Source organism: Ochlerotatus camptorhynchus, unplaced genomic scaffold (assembly GCF_037179485.1).
Source record: "Ochlerotatus camptorhynchus isolate MF236.1 unplaced genomic scaffold, CSIRO-AGI_Acam_v1.1 ptg000242l, whole genome shotgun sequence".
In the NCBI taxonomy this organism is placed as follows: Eukaryota; Metazoa; Arthropoda; class Insecta; order Diptera; family Culicidae; genus Ochlerotatus; species Ochlerotatus camptorhynchus.
Genome location: NW_027040732.1, coordinates 652,141 through 668,807, shown reverse-complemented (window position 1 = coordinate 668,807; position 16,667 = coordinate 652,141). Strand labels below are relative to the sequence as shown.

At 40.5% G+C, this 16,667-nt stretch overlaps 1 protein-coding gene across 1 annotated transcript in view; it reads left to right on the top strand.

Moving 5' to 3' along the window:
- The first annotated feature begins 209 nt into the window (after window positions 1–209).
- Window positions 210–16,667, top strand: part of LOC135704503 (uncharacterized) — a 65,946-nt gene continuing 49,488 nt past the window's right edge. Inside the window, exons 1-4 of the mRNA XM_065225985.1 lie at window positions 210–630; window positions 692–1,582; window positions 1,647–1,956; window positions 2,018–2,196. Of these exons, the coding sequence (XP_065082057.1) occupies window positions 301–630; window positions 692–1,582; window positions 1,647–1,956; window positions 2,018–2,196 (1,710 nt within the window). The 5' untranslated portion in view covers window positions 210–300. The remainder of the gene's footprint in view (window positions 631–691; window positions 1,583–1,646; window positions 1,957–2,017; window positions 2,197–16,667) is intronic.

Below are 16,667 nucleotides of genomic sequence, written 5' to 3'. Positions count from 1 at the left end.
TGCAGAAGACTCTCATTTTATCTCGAAAAATATCCCACACCCTGTACTATCAGTGCATACGGAATCGAAGAACAAACAAATCAAACACTATCCCAAAGTCAAAAATCTGATAATGCCGGCCAACAGGTGGACAACCACAACAACCGCTTCCACCACCACCATAACGAACGAATAATAGTAGTTAATAGCGAAATGATAAAAATAGTACCCGACGAGTTGTTCTCTGTTCAAAAGGCTGTTTGTCGTTGTTTGTTTCAGTTCAGTTATTCATCGTTGCTGTTCTTCTCCAAACCTATTGAAATGTGGTCGACATCCATTGTGATATTGATCGTTTCCAGCGTAATTACCTGCTATGGACAACACTCTACGCCGATCGTTAACATCCAAGGGCTGGGAAACGTTCAGGGATCGGTTGGACATACATCATGGACGAACAGGACGATCTACAGCTTTCAAGGTATTCCGTATGGTCAAGCCCCGATTGGAGATTTGCGGTTTAGACCTACAGTGAAGGTCGGTGCCTGGAGTGGTACCAAGGATGCATCGAAGCCCGGCATTCGATGTCCGCAGCTAACTTCGGACAACGTTGACAACGAAGACTGCCTCACCTTATCAGTGTATTCCAACAGTGTAGGTTACGACATCAAGTGCTTCATATCAGAGCGATGATTAATCGGTTTGCACTTTTCAGTTAGATACCGTTCACCCGGTGATGGTGTACATTCATGGAGGTTGGTTTTTCGCGGGGGGTGCTGATGATTACAAACCGGACTTTCTTCTGGAATCGGACATAGTGTTGGTCGTGATTCAATACCGGTTGGGACCGCTCGGGTTCCTAAGTGCCATGAACGCTGATATTCCTGGAAATGTTGGAATGCTGGACGTTATAGCTGCATTGGACTGGGTTCAACAGTACATAGGGTACTTTGGTGGAAACAGCTCTCAGGTGACGATCTTTGGTGAATCTGCTGGAGCGGCTGCCGTTTCCGTAATGCTTCACAGCCCCTTGGTCCAAAGTCGCATGGTGCCTTTGTTCCAGAAAGCGATTCTTCAATCCGGATCGGTGTTTGCTCCGTGGGCTATAAGCGATGAACCTCTGGATGGAACCAACGATATCGTTAGACGCTTGGGCTGTACGGGAACCAGCATGGAACAGTGTTTTCGTGGAGCCTCCGTAAGAAGTCTCCTGGAAGCATTCGCAGCTCATCGATCGGAAACCGTTACGAACCGTGGATATCCGTATGTAGCCGGAACAGGCATTGTAGTCGGAGGTCCCTCGGAGTTGTTTCCCCAGCATCCCATAAATTACCTTGAAAGCTCCAACAAAGACATTGCCGTCATGGCTGGCACAACTTCGCAGGATGGGTTATTTCTGCTGGACGAGCTGCACCAACTGCAACCACAACTTCTCAAGTCACTGAACAGTTCCCACGAATTGCTGCACTACGTTCGCACACTGCATGGAAAGTTTGGTCATACTAATCACGATGGATCCTTGGAGGCGTATGCCCTTGGCGATAACTTCCTGATGCGAGAAATCGATCAGCTGCGATGGGAGGATCTTGTGGCAAGTTTGACTGATGTGAGATTATTAAGCATTTCAAGTTACTCAGATTGGGGTATTAATCATTGACTCATCCTATTAGATTTGCGGCAAGCATGGAATAAAGGCCCCCGTAGTGACGGAGATCCATGCCTTTTCCCGTGTGAATCCAGGCAACGTGTACCTTTACAGTTTCGACTATTCCAGTGCGTTGACGAAGAAGAACCTAAATGTGCCATTCCCGCATAAAGGAGCGGTTCACCATGCCGAAGATCTCCAGTATTTGTTCCCGAGGGAGGAGTTGAATGCGGATGATATCAAGATGGCGAAGACCATGGTTCAACTATGGACGTCGTTTGCCATTCGAGGGGTCCCCAGTGCGAAGGATGTCTCATTCTGGCCACCGGCGGATCGTAAGTGTATTGTCGGTTTCTCGGTGACAGTAAATTTTAACAGCATTTGCTACTGTTTAAGGGCTTTTTGGACCATACCTGAAGATCAACACCAAGAGTGAGCAGAGAAATAACTATCTCAACGAATTCACAGCCACTGCGGACAAGTACAGGACGTACGGAGCTGGAAGTCGAATGACCGGATCGATTGGATCAATTTTCGCTGTTGTGATTGTCGGCTTTGCGTCGAAGCTGAGTTTCTTATTTCTTGAATAATGTGAGTGTTGTATCTATAGGAATGGGACTGGGCTGTGTTTTATCGGAACAATTAATAACTAAGTTGAGTCAAATTTTGAGATGAACTTCTGTCAGAGATTTTGAGCAAATGTCGCAATAAATGCCAATTTAGGCTCTACGTAAATCAAATCCTGCTTAACAAAAGTTCTAGATGACAACAAAAATTCAAATTATTCTAAATCTGTTCACATCGTAGCTCGGACTGTATTCAAACTGAAATTTTGTGTCAGTGTAATCGTCGCTTTTCTCTGCTAAAATTAAACATGTTAATACATTGCTTTTCTTTCTCCTGCGCGTTTCTCAGTACATTGTCTTGACTAACCCATAACGTGGGTGGATAACCTTTTCGTGGTATGGTACAGGATGTCAGATCGAAATGTAACTGATAAAAAACGCAAAGCTGTTTTTTATATGTTGTTGTTTTTTATTGTTATATGTAACGAAATTATGAAAGATTTTGAGCATTAATAACTCAGCTGCCCCTGGACCAATTTCAATAATTTTATCACCAATCGATCAGAAATATTTCTACGTATCGATAACAAAGCTCTCGAGTCTTGATTTTCAACAAGAGGCTATTGAAAAGTGGTAAATGTCAAGCATTATTGTCCAAAAGCGTCTAAATAGCTAACAAATCCACCAATTGCGTACATGAAATTGATGCTTCCCCAACACAGTCACCAGAGAATCGTCTCTAGACGAAACATGTCGATGTAGCATTGCTGATTCACCAATACTATCATCAGACAGTCGTTGGTAGACGAAACAAGTCAAAGTGGCATTCGCAATGCAATTGTGTAACATTTTGCACACTCATTGCCATATTCAGAACCACACGCCCATTTGCCCTCTGTGAAACATGGCTCATTTAACATTATTTGATTGGATCGTGAGTATTCACGTGGAGGAGGGGTACTTTTGATAATCAAAAAGTGCCATTCCTTCTATAGAGTGAATCTTCCCGAATTCCCCGGTATTGAAGTTGTCGCATATCAGGCTACCATTAAAGCAGACCCCCTTCACTCTTTGGAATTTAAAGAGACAGATAACAGCGCCAAACGGTTTGTGACGAGACAACGTTGAACTGCAGCGTTGGAAGAAAACACTCACAACATGTACGAACCCACACAACTGAGCGGACAGTACAGTGCAAATCAAAACACGAAGCGGTGTCATCACTCATCGTCATCATTCAGCTTGGGCTACTTCCGTTTGCGTTTGCTTTCACCGGCGTTGACAAATACTTCCTACGCTATAAAATAGGAAAGTAATGATTAGTCCAACGTAATTTTCTGAATAGAATGCGTGTTGCATTGGCCAAAGAAGACGGCACATTTTATTACGTTTAGCAATGATTTCGATACGTTGCATTTCCAGTGGCTGGGGTGTTGGAATAATTCTTTAGAGAGAGTGAATGTTTTTCCCATATTAACTTCTATGCTTATTAAGATTATGTTGAGCACCAGCTCCGCAAATCAAGAGATTTGCATCCTACTGATACCGGTGGTATATTGGAAACTATTTCGCTCGAAAGCAAAAAATATTACAGGCATGATGCGCGCTTGGATGTGTCACTGTTTTCTAAAGTGTTTCTGTTGCGTATAAAGTGGTAATGATTCACAATCGGAGCAATCACAAACAAGTAAGAATCTTGCTATTGGAACATTGCCGCAAAAGCTCAACGCAGATGTCGCCACTGCATGATGATGATAATGTTGACAGACTGTATATAAAATTCGTGAAAATTAGCATTAAATCATAACTTTCATCAAGCCTGCGTGAAATCCTTCCAATATAACATTCGAATTGAAGAAGAAAACGTTTTTACGATCAGACTGATGCGCATCTTTGACTTTTCTAGGTGAACTTTTCAAGATATATTCATTTCATTTCACGGCCCCATCAATGCTGCATCGTAAATATGATGGTAAACAGAAGTAAATTGCTCAATTAATCAAAATAAAGATGATTTGTCATCTTGTTATCACTTTGAAGACCATCTAGCACCATTTTATAGCATGGTGCGTGTTGAGTAAATCAAGTTCCGGTGCGTTTTCCGTCGAAAATTGTGAGTATCAATATGTTTGCTTAAAAAAGGCCAAAATGAACATTTATTGGCGTCCTATACAACCAATTCTCTATTACCACCAGCATGATACAACCTTTCCTAAGTAAATTCACTTAATTTCCACTTTCATCTTAGTGAAAATCGCACATATTTACCATTTTCTGAAAAATGCAGCTGCGCAGGAGGTAACCTCTCCCTGTGGGTGCAAACTTGTTATGCATAATTTGTCATGAAAACATCTCCGATCCATACCGAAATAATAACAAATAGTTTTCAAACACGTTTTCTTACACGATTCAAGCAAAAGTTTCCACGGGAAATTATTAGTTTTTCTTTATGGACCGATTTGCCCCAAAAAGCGTCTGTTTTACTTGGAAAATTTGGAAACTATCCTCCTTCTAGTAGTTCTCACTTCGAAATGTAGGTGGCGAAAGCTTGGAAAAGGTTCACTGCAAGATGCCAATCGCAAAACGCCTTTTTAAGGCTGTGAACCATTTGCCGAGTTAATTTTAACTCATGGTTAAAAGTGACATTTCGAAAGTTATTTTCTATGTTCGAAAATCCCTGTGCTGTCGATCGACCGGTTTTCGAGAAGAACTCAGTCACAGTTGTCAAAATTTAACTTCTTGTCTGTCAGAAGTAACCACGCTCGGATAGCAGGGTTAATCGATAACTTTTCATCTGTCAAATTTTAACCAAAAGTTTAAATAATCCACCAAATGGTTCAGAGCCTAATAGAAACTAAGCGATCGATTCAACCCCTGGTGGTGAATATGAGAACGTCAAAAAGAGTGTTGTGAGCAGAATTTTTCGCCGTGAGACATTGGAAGTGGAACACTTTTTCACTTTTCCTGATAAATTAATTCATCTGAGATGGTCGAAACCTTGATCTATAGTTGAAAAATTTAATTGTGTATTATTACCGCTTTTGGTTCTTGGGTTACACTTGCTGGTTGCAGGTCTGCTGTTCGACATTTTCGAAGGACTACCAGAAAAACATGAAATTACACTAGTTTCTAGGAATGCCTAAAAGTTCAATCAAAATTTTCAGTTCACGTAACCGAAATCCCTTCTTTTTTCTACTTGTTTGACTTAGTGCAGTAGAGAAAATAAATAGAAGTACTAATTTATCTGTACAGGCATAGAGAAGAACCATCACGTGAAACAGGATCATAAATTCTCCGAAAAAAGTGTTAAGCGTCTTTCTGCTCAAGGCTAAAATTTACCAACTTGTTGAAAGAAGGTGTTTAACGAGAAAAATTAAAAAGTGCAGGAGGGGGGAGGTAGCTCATCGATTCTTCCGGTTCGCCTCCTAGCATCGTGCTATAAGGTACCAGGCGATAACCAGGGTAGTTGATCGATAGCTCGATGACGTCATTTCGTTGACGTCTGCAATGGGGAATCATCAAGTTGCCATATGGCACGGAATGAGACTATTGCATGGCTGGGTAGTCAAAGTCTTCCATTCGTTAGTCATTTCAGGTGGATTAGAACAGGTTTAGGTTTAGGGTGGGCGTTGGCCAGATTTGGATTTTTCAGATATAATCCTAAATAGGACCTAGATTATTTAATACACTAGTAACCTCAACCTCAGTCACAATGTTTCATTGTGATTAATCAACACTCAATGGGTAAAATATCAAATTTGCGGTAAATTTGAAAAAAAAGCGAACTTGGAGTGTAGAGCGCACTGCCCACTGGACGATTCTGAAGCCTGGCCAAGTGAGTGGGTTACGGTTTTATTTGATTGTACGTCATTTCCAAGTTATATAGAGATACATTCATACCATTGGCATTTTGTATTTGAGATAAGACAGAGACAGGATGCGGAGGGCCCGCTTAGGGGGAGCGTAACCCATGTTATGGCTTCCATTTAATAAATAGTTCAGATAGGCTGGAAATGATAGGTTCATGGTGAGAAAATGTACCATATGGTGTCCGTTCACTGATCAAAATTAGATTCAAATCGTCAGGCCCTGCCCTGGAATAAGAAGATTGACCGAGGGGGGTGACTCTATCTACGATGCATGAAAATTTGTGTTTTGATGTGGTAAGCTGCGCGCACGCTGAGTAGATACAAAGAAGATTGATTACGATTCTGAAGATTTTCTTCAAAAAGATTATGTACGATGCAAGTATATTAAAGAAATGAAAGAAGATTTTTCGAATATTGATTCGCTAATGTGAAATTTGTTGAGTATCTAGCATTGAGATGTAGATGTGTCGCCCCCCTCGGGATTGACGGGATTGACGATGATTTGTCAAGTTTCATTTTGCATTTGCATATAATTGTAAGCTTAGGTTTGCTTTTGTAATAGTAAGATAGATAGTTTGCCTCAATTGAAACATTGAGTTGTATAAACTTGACGAATCATACCTCTAAAATAGTAGTAGTTACAGTGCCGCATGATCTAACAACCACTGCCTGCAACTAATGTTGGCCGGCAGGGCTGATTACGGATCAAAACTAACATAACTCTAACACTGAAATGATCCCGAAACTAACGCTCATTCATTGCACTTTGAGTCATAAAGTAGTTTTATTTATTTTCCTACTAATCTATCTAAACACTTAGTTTTTTCTACCGAGCTCGGCTGTGCGGGTCTCGGCGGGGAGGGTTTCGCTGAGATCTCGGCGGGAGTGACATTTGATTGCTGAGTCTCGGATAATGCCTTTTCTAATAATCTGCCTACGTTTCTTTTCTTTGTTATCTACTTTATCCCCGTTTTATTTTTCTGCTCTTCTTTCGTCTTCTCTTCTTTTGTTTTGTTTGTTTACATATAACTAATACTCATACCTCCTTGTTTTCTCTCTAATTTGTCTACTATGTCCCACGATGAGAGATGAGCTACCGTACATGGTACACGCTCATATACACTCCCAAAATAGTATGCCGCAAGTAAGTATATCACAGAGGCAACTAAAGATCCAGAAAGCCGTTCTACGACGACGGGTGTGTTTTCGCGAGAGTGACGTTTATGTGATCCGTTTCTTTGTACGGGTGTGTTTTTTTTGTAACTAGCGTAAGTGTGCCTGCGATTTGCATTGAGTGTCGGAGATTATAAGTAATCTGAAGGATGCCTCGCTGGATACGCCCAAGACTGGACGGGCAGTAGCTGGTGGCCGTGAACGGTTCCTGGGGAAAGCACTACATGCGACCTTCCTCCCAGATGACCATGGCAATACAGGCAGTATTACAACAAAGGTAATTGCTATTAGATATTTTGGAAACAGTAACAGATAGCGGACATGAAGAACCAGCGGAGGTGCCGGGCAAAGGTGTTTATCCTAGACAAATGGTAAGCTACAAATTCGCTGTTGTCGTTGTCGTAGGCAGTACCGTTAGTATATTTAAAATCAACCACCAACCACTGAAAATATGAATTGTCGCGTATCTCTGTTGTTCATTACATGCCAAGTGAAATTCGAGAACGTAATTTCATTTGAATAGCTTGTTTAACCAGGTCTTAAACAATCGTCACGTCGGCCATACCTTGTTATGATTACCTGAACCATGCGTAAAGAGAAAATCGAAACATTTAACGTCGCGTGAAAATGGATCTTAATGAAGGCCTCTTTCATAGCTTTTAGTTCAAGGATTTCAAAGATCGTCGGTTGCAGTGGCTTGCTTACTGAGCAGAAAAACGCGGTCCCAGGTCCTTTCGTATTAAAAATGTATGGTAAGATCGCTTGTTTATCGTGTATTTTGTAAAACTTTTCGTTGTCGTCGGTGTAACGCTATAATGTGATATGAGGGGCTCGGTGGCCTTAGAACAACCGGTTTTGCTTACTGAGCAGAACATCATGAGTCTAATCTCAAGCCCATCCACATTCAAGATTCGTCAATCGTTTTATTTGTTAACATGACTACATGGTAATAACAGCAACTCGATGCTTAAAAAGGAGCTCGTCTGCCTAGTGGCAAACGTTTTTGCTTACTGAGCAGAAGACCGTGGGTTCAATCCCAAGCTCCTTCGCGTTATATGATTGTTAGGACATAAATTCAGCTCATCGTTTACCAAAACGAACCCTGCTGCAAACCCTACCCTATTACCCAATATCCCAGTGATTCCTCGTGGAAGTTCAGAGGTGTTCTCGGCTTCCACCAAAGCGAGTGTCACGTCAACACATTCCTACCCCTTCCTTTCTTGACCTGTGTTCGGGCGCGGCCGGCGCTGGTATTGCCTAGTTTGAGATCACCAGTTTTTACACATTGAGGATGATTGCTAGTCCCAAGCATCGTCTTTTGGTTCTCTGTGTAATAACAGCTGGTCTGGCAATAACAGAGTAGCAACCGTGGGCGGTCAATCATGCTCATGCTCATGCTCAAAAACTAAAAAGTGCAGGAGGTTTAGCTGGCTGGACACTGATATTCTGCGGCCTTTCAACCTGTCGCAGACATCAGTTCATACATTTAGGCGTTTTCCGAGTTAGAATTTGTCTTGAAATGTTCAAACAAATTAATAGGAAGATGGGAAGAGCGCGTAGGCCCGTCACCCCCTCACTTTTACTAGATATCAGTTTTAGTGTAACTAAATAAACACAGGTCATCTTCCTATTAATTTGTTTGAACATCTCAAGACACATTCTAACTCAGAAAACGCCTAAATGTATGTATCACCTAATTAATCATCGCTGATCAACCAATGATTTTTTGTAATTTTCGATAACTTCTAGCGATTGGATCTGCTTAAAACGTTTCAGAAATTAAGTTTAATTATTACTTTAACTAACTCTTTGGTTATTTTGGTGCTACAAGAATTGTTGACATGCTTAGTAATGTTTCGAAAATGACCAATTTCCCATACATTTTTGTATGGCGTCTTTATATTTATTTCCGAAGGAGAAAATCACATTTCCATTTATTTCCCCTGCGTACATAATGCAATTGGTTATTTCTATGGGTGATATTGTAGCATGATAATGTGGCTTCCAAAAATACATGGTTTAGAATTCCTCTGATTCTTATATTTGGTAGGCGCAATGCTTTTTTATGTGTCTTTATATTTATTTCCATGTACCATGTAAAAAAACGTGAAAAAACCTTATTAGATTGTGATTTTTAACATGCTGAAATATTTGTTAAAAATTATAGTATGCTATGGACACATATTAAAAATTTCTGTATTTAAACCGAAAATTGTGATTTTTTTAAAGTGTGCCATTCAATTACCAATGGCTTGAAACGGATAGTGTTAGAAACAAGTTGGGATGCCAGCGTAAATAGTAAAGAAGTTTCGCTTTAATGTGTTTAGGGGTGATCGTGACAAAACGTTATCCAACAAAAAGTCTGGTGGGGGTCAGTGTTCACTCGGCTGTCGACAAAAGCAGGCCACTCTCGATGTGTGCTACGCGATCGTCTGTTTTCTCGGTAGCAACCATTGTGTGGTCCTCCTTATTGTTCTTCATCAGCAGTTCTTTCGGTCGATGCGTCGTCGACTTTGGAAAGCAACTGTTTCGTGATGAGTGTGTGAGTGCTGACCACGTTTTGTGTCCATTGCTGCAATGGACGTGCTCTGACTCTCGTTGGCATACAACAATTTGCCATACAATGAAACTACTGGAAGCGGCTCCAGTTCTGATGGAGGAGGCTTTTTGGATAGCGGAAGATAAAGTGTTTATTGTGTTGTACCTTTTGACTATATTTTTAAGATGTTTTGTATAGTGACCAAGAATCCTCGGCTCTGTAAAGTTAATTCGGTTGAGCCTTATCAAATAAATTAATAAACAAAAAAAAAAGTCTGGTGGAGGTGTACTAATCGCAGTGTGTACCGACTATGAATCGGAAAAGATTGAATCAAGCAAGTGTAAGGAGTTTGATCATGTTTGGGTCAAATGTTTTATTGAAAAAATCAAATTCATATCTTTGCGACAGTGTATTTTCCTCCTGAAAGTGCCAGAGAAGAATCATATGAATTGTTTTTTAGTATTTCTGATACTAGGTAGAGAACTACTTCGGCCTAATCGCCCATTTTGGGCCTATCGAGCAGAAAACTTCAAGAAGCAGTGTTGGACTTTTGACAATATCTCAACGATTGGTTTCTCGTTTTCAAATCTTATGGTACGTACGGAAAGGTAAATACATTTGGAAGCCATCAGTGATAATAACATTCTGTTTGGTTTTAAACTGATCTAGATTAAGAAAGATTAAGTGCGGGTTGTGCTTAAGAGGCCGGAAATGGGGTAGTTAACCCTATTATTTCTAAATGTGAGCCTGAAGCAAATGTACATTTTTACGGTGACTTTAATCAACGAGCAGCACATTTTATTGTTGACAACGAAAATGAATCTGTTTTGATACCAACTGTTGGAGACAACGAAACGCTTCATTCTTTATTTGACAAAAGTACAGAGATTGGACTTTATCAAGTCAATTATGTCAGAAATCATAACAATTGTTATTTAGATTTATTATTTACGAATATGACCGATGATTTCTGCACCTCTATGGAAAAATTAAATATTTCATAATGCAATTGAATTCTCCGTATTTATACACGATAACACCACAATGTTGGATGGCGATTCGTTGGAAAGCTATTTTGACTTTAGACATGCAAACAATGAGCTTATCAAAAACAATTTAAATTCTATTGACTGGAAAAGTTTGATTAGAAATTCGAGCCCAGAGCAAGCTGTAGATATGTTCTTTGAAATTGTATACGATGTAGTAGAGACGAGAGTACCGAAAAAGCTAAGGAAAAAATCAAAGAAATCTAAAACTCCAGCATGGTACAGTAGGCAAATATTTTTTTTTTTTTCCTTTGGTTTGTTTTTCCGTCGATCTTGTTTTCCGTGCTGAGCACCAATGCTACCGACGTGCCAGGAAGGCAGCTCCCACACCTGGACCCTACCTATCGACCCATCAACTCGTGAACCGGGGACCAACGGCTTTACTTCCCATCAGAAGGAAGGCGTGATCAGAGATGTTATGCCTCAGAACATCCCGGCGGCGTCGACTGGGATTGAACCCAGGCCTTCTGGGGTGAGAGGTAATCACGCTTACCACTACACCACCGGTGCCGTTATAGGCAAATAAATAATCTCAAAAATAGAAAACAAAAGGCTCATAAAGCCTTTTAAAGAGAACAAAATAATAGTAGCCTCACAATTTATTTGAACATATGCGATCATTTGAACTGTGAAATAAAAAAAAAACGCATACGAACGGTATAACACTCAGGGTGAAGACAACATTAAAACAGACCCAAAATCATTTTTTTAACTTTGTTAGAGACAAACAGAAGTCAAATAATTATCCGTCTAAAATTTACCTATACAAAAAAACAGGAAAAACGACTAGCGAGATCAGTAACTTATTTGCTGATTTTTTCAGGATATTTACACAAGTCATGATGACCAAAACTGGGATTACAAGTATTTCTCATACCTTCCTGAGCCAATGAGAGATATTGTAGTTAATAATGTAACCCTCAACGAAATCTTACATTCTCTAAATACATTGGATGCATCAAAGGGTGCAGGACCAGATGGATTGCCACCAGTATGCTTGAAATCAGTATCGCAGGAGATAGTAAAGCCATGGTTTTGGCTGTTGAACTCTTCTCTCGAATCCTGTTTTCTACCGTCAATTTGGAAGGAATCGTTTTTGATTCCAATTTTCAAAAGTAGAAGAAAAAAATCTATATCTATATGAATCTATAATAAACCAAAATGTTTCGCACAAGTTAAGTATTTAATCACAAGCAAGCAGCATGGTTTTATTAACGTTCAACGACTACTAATTTGTTGAATTTAGTAACATTTTCTATCAACGCAATCGGTAAGGGACATTATGTTGATCACGCTTGATTTTCGTAGACAAAAATCAACACGCAAACAACTGCGGTTGATTTTGCAAGCTGTGATATCGCAGCTCGGAATATCAAGCTAACAAAACTCACCAACTGCAAATCTCACCAAACTGTGGTGAGATTGAGTTTAATGATTTTTGCTTTACTCCCGAATGCAACCGAAACTTCCATAACGGCTTGCAGCAGTCCCTTCGCGTCTGCCATCGGTGAAGATTAAAAAGAGATAGCAAACTATGCTTTCTCTTTCTAAAAAAATGATGTGCAATGGAATCATTTTTGTGTCGAGTCAACTCTCAGCTTGATTTTTGCACGTTGTGAATAGTCTCGCAATATCAAAGGAGCTTGTAAAATCAATATCAAGCATAATATTTTGTTCCAATATCACGCGTGATAATGCGAGCGCATGAGAGCGGAAAAATATCAATTGATTTCTGATTTTGCCAACACTGGTTGAGGCACTATATAGGGTTAACTACCCCATTTCCGGCCTATTAAGCACAACCCGCACTTAATCTTTCTTAAACTAGATCAGTTTAGCACCAAACAGAATGTTATTATCACTGATGGCTTCCAAATTTATTTACCTACGAGGAACCAATCGTTGTGATATTGTCAAAAGTCCAACACTGCTTCTTGACGCCAAACTCGGCCTACGGATTTTAAACTCGGCCTAACGCATTGAAACGCCATTGAAACGTCAATGAATTCACTTCGGCCTATCGGATGAAGATAAAAATGGATTCGGTCGGAGCGCTTCTTTTGTTTTTGGGAATAATAGGTGCAAACTTTCATACCACGCGTGTTGACTTCGTTCGGTAGGTTATTAACTAAAGTATCGTACCAAACGCATAATTAACTGGTTAACTCTGAAATCATTTTAATCAACTCTGGATTTATTTGAAGTTTTCTGCTCGATAGGCCCAAAATGGGCGATTAGGCCGAAGCAGTTCTCTACCCTACTGACTTCAGTAAAGCGTTTGATAGAGTTGATATCCCTCTTTTGCTATTCATATTATCTAAGTCAGGTTTTTGCCAACATTTCAAGACCAACAATAGAAATGGCCTTAACTCCATCTTGTAAACAAACCTTGTAAGGCGATTTTCTCGCGAACCGAAGTCCGCAAAGGCAAACCAACATAATGAACAGGTAGGGGAAATTCTCCTCTACCTGATTGTGGTTTAGGTTTGCGAATGAAGGTTTCGGTTCGCGAGAAAATGGCCTTACAAGGTTTGTTTACAAAATGGAGTTAAGGCCATTTCAATTGTTGGTCTTGATTTATTAAAGCGGATTCAGTCAAACTTGACCGGTAGGACACAAAGAGTTAGATTTGAAGGAGATTTGTCGTCAGTAGTCAATGTAACATCTGGTGTGCCACAAGGTTCCCATCTTGGCCCATTACTGTTAACAAATAGCAATGGCGTTGAGCACATATTGAATATCCTGAATGTCTCAATATATGCAGACGACTTAAACTTTTCTGGAAATTCGTGAAGCGTCTGATCTTATAGTATTTCAACAAGAAATTGATAACTTTTACACTTGGTGCATAAAAAGTTTATTAAAGCTTAATGTGAAGAAATGTAATTTCATTTCATTTACAAGAAAGTAAATTATTAGGTAAGAACATGTAACAATAGGACAAAACAGAATAGAAAGGTGCAATCAAGTTAGAGATATAGGTGTTATACTAGATTCAAAATTAAGCTTTGTTGAACATTATAATAACATTATCTACAGGGCAAGTAACATACTAGGGTTTATTAAAAGGTTTAGCTTTCATTTCAATGATCCATACACAATCAAAACATTATACGTTGCATATGTTAGGCCCCTTCTTGAGTACTGTAGTATAGTCTGGACTCCATATCAAGATACTCATATAAAGCGCATTGAATCAGTTCAAAAACTGTTTCTATTATTTGCTCTAAGAAAGTTAGGCTGGACGAGTTTACCCTTACCATATTTTGAGTCTCGATGTATGTTGATCAATTTGGATGCACTTGAAAAGCGAAGGCAGTTTGCAATGATAGCTTTTATAAACGATGTTGTAGCACATAGAGTGAATGCCACAGAGATTTTAGAAAATCTAAATTTTTATGCTCCCACTCGTTCCTTAATAAACAGAAATATGTTTTATATTAACTGTTGAGAGGCCCCCCACCGACTTCACCACCAGAGCTCATCAGCTGACAGATGTCAGCCTGACAGATGCCAGCACGAACGTTGGGGACCGGACCGAGAGACGGCGTCATCATGATCATTACATAATTGCGATAGCAAATTGATTCACACGTTTTGTAATTGTTCTTTTATTACAATAAAGTTATTTTTAATTCGTTCGTGAATCTTGTTATACTGTCTTGTTATAATGAACATTATGAAACAATTGATTTGACAATGAACAAAAATGCTCTTAAAAAACGTTCCTTTTCAAGGTTAGTCAGAGATGAATTGCGTTTGTTGATATTCATCAATGCTTGATTATCCAACCCAAAATTGTCAAAATCAGAATCGATCCTCGAAAGCAAAATAATCATCTGCATCTATCGTGTAGCAGTACCGAAGACGAATCGTTTGAAAGTCATCAGTGTCACCCTCGACCGGTCACTGACATTCAAGCAGTATTGTAAGATTGTGAAAACTACATGCGATTCAAGGCGGCGAATTCTTCAAATGATTGGGCCTAAACTTCTACAAGGGTAACGCAAGTCTCTTCTGTGCATCGGATCGGCAATCGTTACGTCACGTTTTCTCTACGGCATCGGACTCGTCAGCAGAGCGAAGGATACGGTTGTGTAAACTCTCGCACCCATCTACAACCGGATGGTCCGGTTTGTCTCGGATGTGTACGTCACCAACCCGATTCCAGCAATCATGGCTGAAACGGGCACAGTACCGTTCGATCTCTTGGTTTTTCAAGCGACAGTTCGAGTTGCCATTCGTTTGCTGGAGAAGGATCATAGAAATGTCGACCTTCCAGTCTTGCTTTGTGTATCCGATCGTCTGGCGAAGGTTGATATAAATTTGCCGACCATCATTGTACCGGCACGTCGCGCCAATCGACGTATTGTAAAGCTGGAGATCTCCCAGATACAGTGCGTCCCATCGTATAAGAAATTGCTGGCCGGTTTCACCTTGATACGGCTATCTATACCGACGGTTCTAGGTGTGAGGACAGAGTAGGAGCAGGAGTAATCAGCGGCAGTATGCAGAGAGCAATAGTCCTTCCATCACGATGTAGCGTTTTTTCGACGGAGGCCTATACGATCAAATCGGCTGTCAACGGGGCGAGTACAATAAATGACCTGATCATTCTGCCCGTTTCGGCTAGCTGTCTTTCAGCAATAGAGAGCGGCAAATCGCTGCATCCCTGGATCCAAGAAATTGAATATCTGCTTCGAAACCGTCCGATTCACTTGTGTTGGGTTCCCGGCCACGCCGGCATCCGTGGCAACGAAGAAGCGGTCTGACTCGCCAGAGAAGCACGAAATGATCCACCACTCAACATATCGGTATTCCAGGGAAAGATGCCATTAAGGCAATGAACCAAGCCGTTCGTCAACAGAGGGAGGCACGATGGGCGCAACTAACAGAAGTCAAGCTGAAGGAGATAAAACGCGACACGAAAAAGTGGATCGATCAGAACAGTTCTGCCGACCAGCGAGTACTCACTCGTCTGCACATCGGCCATACCAGGCTGACACGCGAACTTCTATTAAAGAAATCATCGCCACCGGCAAGCGAATACTGTGGAACGGTTATGGATGTCCGGCGTAAGTCTACATTGCATGAAATTTGAAGTAATCAGAACGAAACATGGGATCAGCCCAACTAGTCTTCACATGGCACTATGCAACGATGATGACAGTAAAAAGCGGTTTCTGAAGTTCCTGCATGAAGCAAATATCTATCGAACATTGCGAAAACGAGGAAAAGAGAGAAGCGGATTCAGAGGACGTTAAGGACAACAGAAGAAAACAGAGGATGGAGAAGAAATATACAAAGTGGGAGCAGAAGAAGACATGAATGGAGAACAAGATGAAGAAAGCGCGGCAGTAGATCAAGCGAAGAACGAAAGAAAATCAAGAAGATGAAGGAGAAGAGTTGCCGCTGCCTAAGGGCAGAAATGGAAGCTGATGATGATGACAAAAGATGATGCGAAGAAAGCAGATGAAGATAGAGATTAAGAATCGAGGAAGTTTATGCAAAGGAAGAAGTAGAGGGTGAAGCAAGGGGGCGAAAGAAGACGGAAAGGTGGATACAGGCGCAAGCACGGATCAAGAGGATGGCGATAAAGAAGGTGAAACCGGATATCAAATTAAGCGGAAAATCGAAAAATGAAAATCAGAAGAAGATTGAAGAGGATGGAAATCCAAGAAGCTGGAAATGAAAGGATGATGGAGGGGAAGCAGAAGCTGTTGGAGAGGAAAAGAATATGAAAGCGGATGGGAATACAAGAAGCAGGAAATATGAGATGACGAAGGGAATTAGCAGCAGGCTGAGAGGAAGTAAGTTGAAGATAATATGATGGTGAAGACATTAATGAAATAG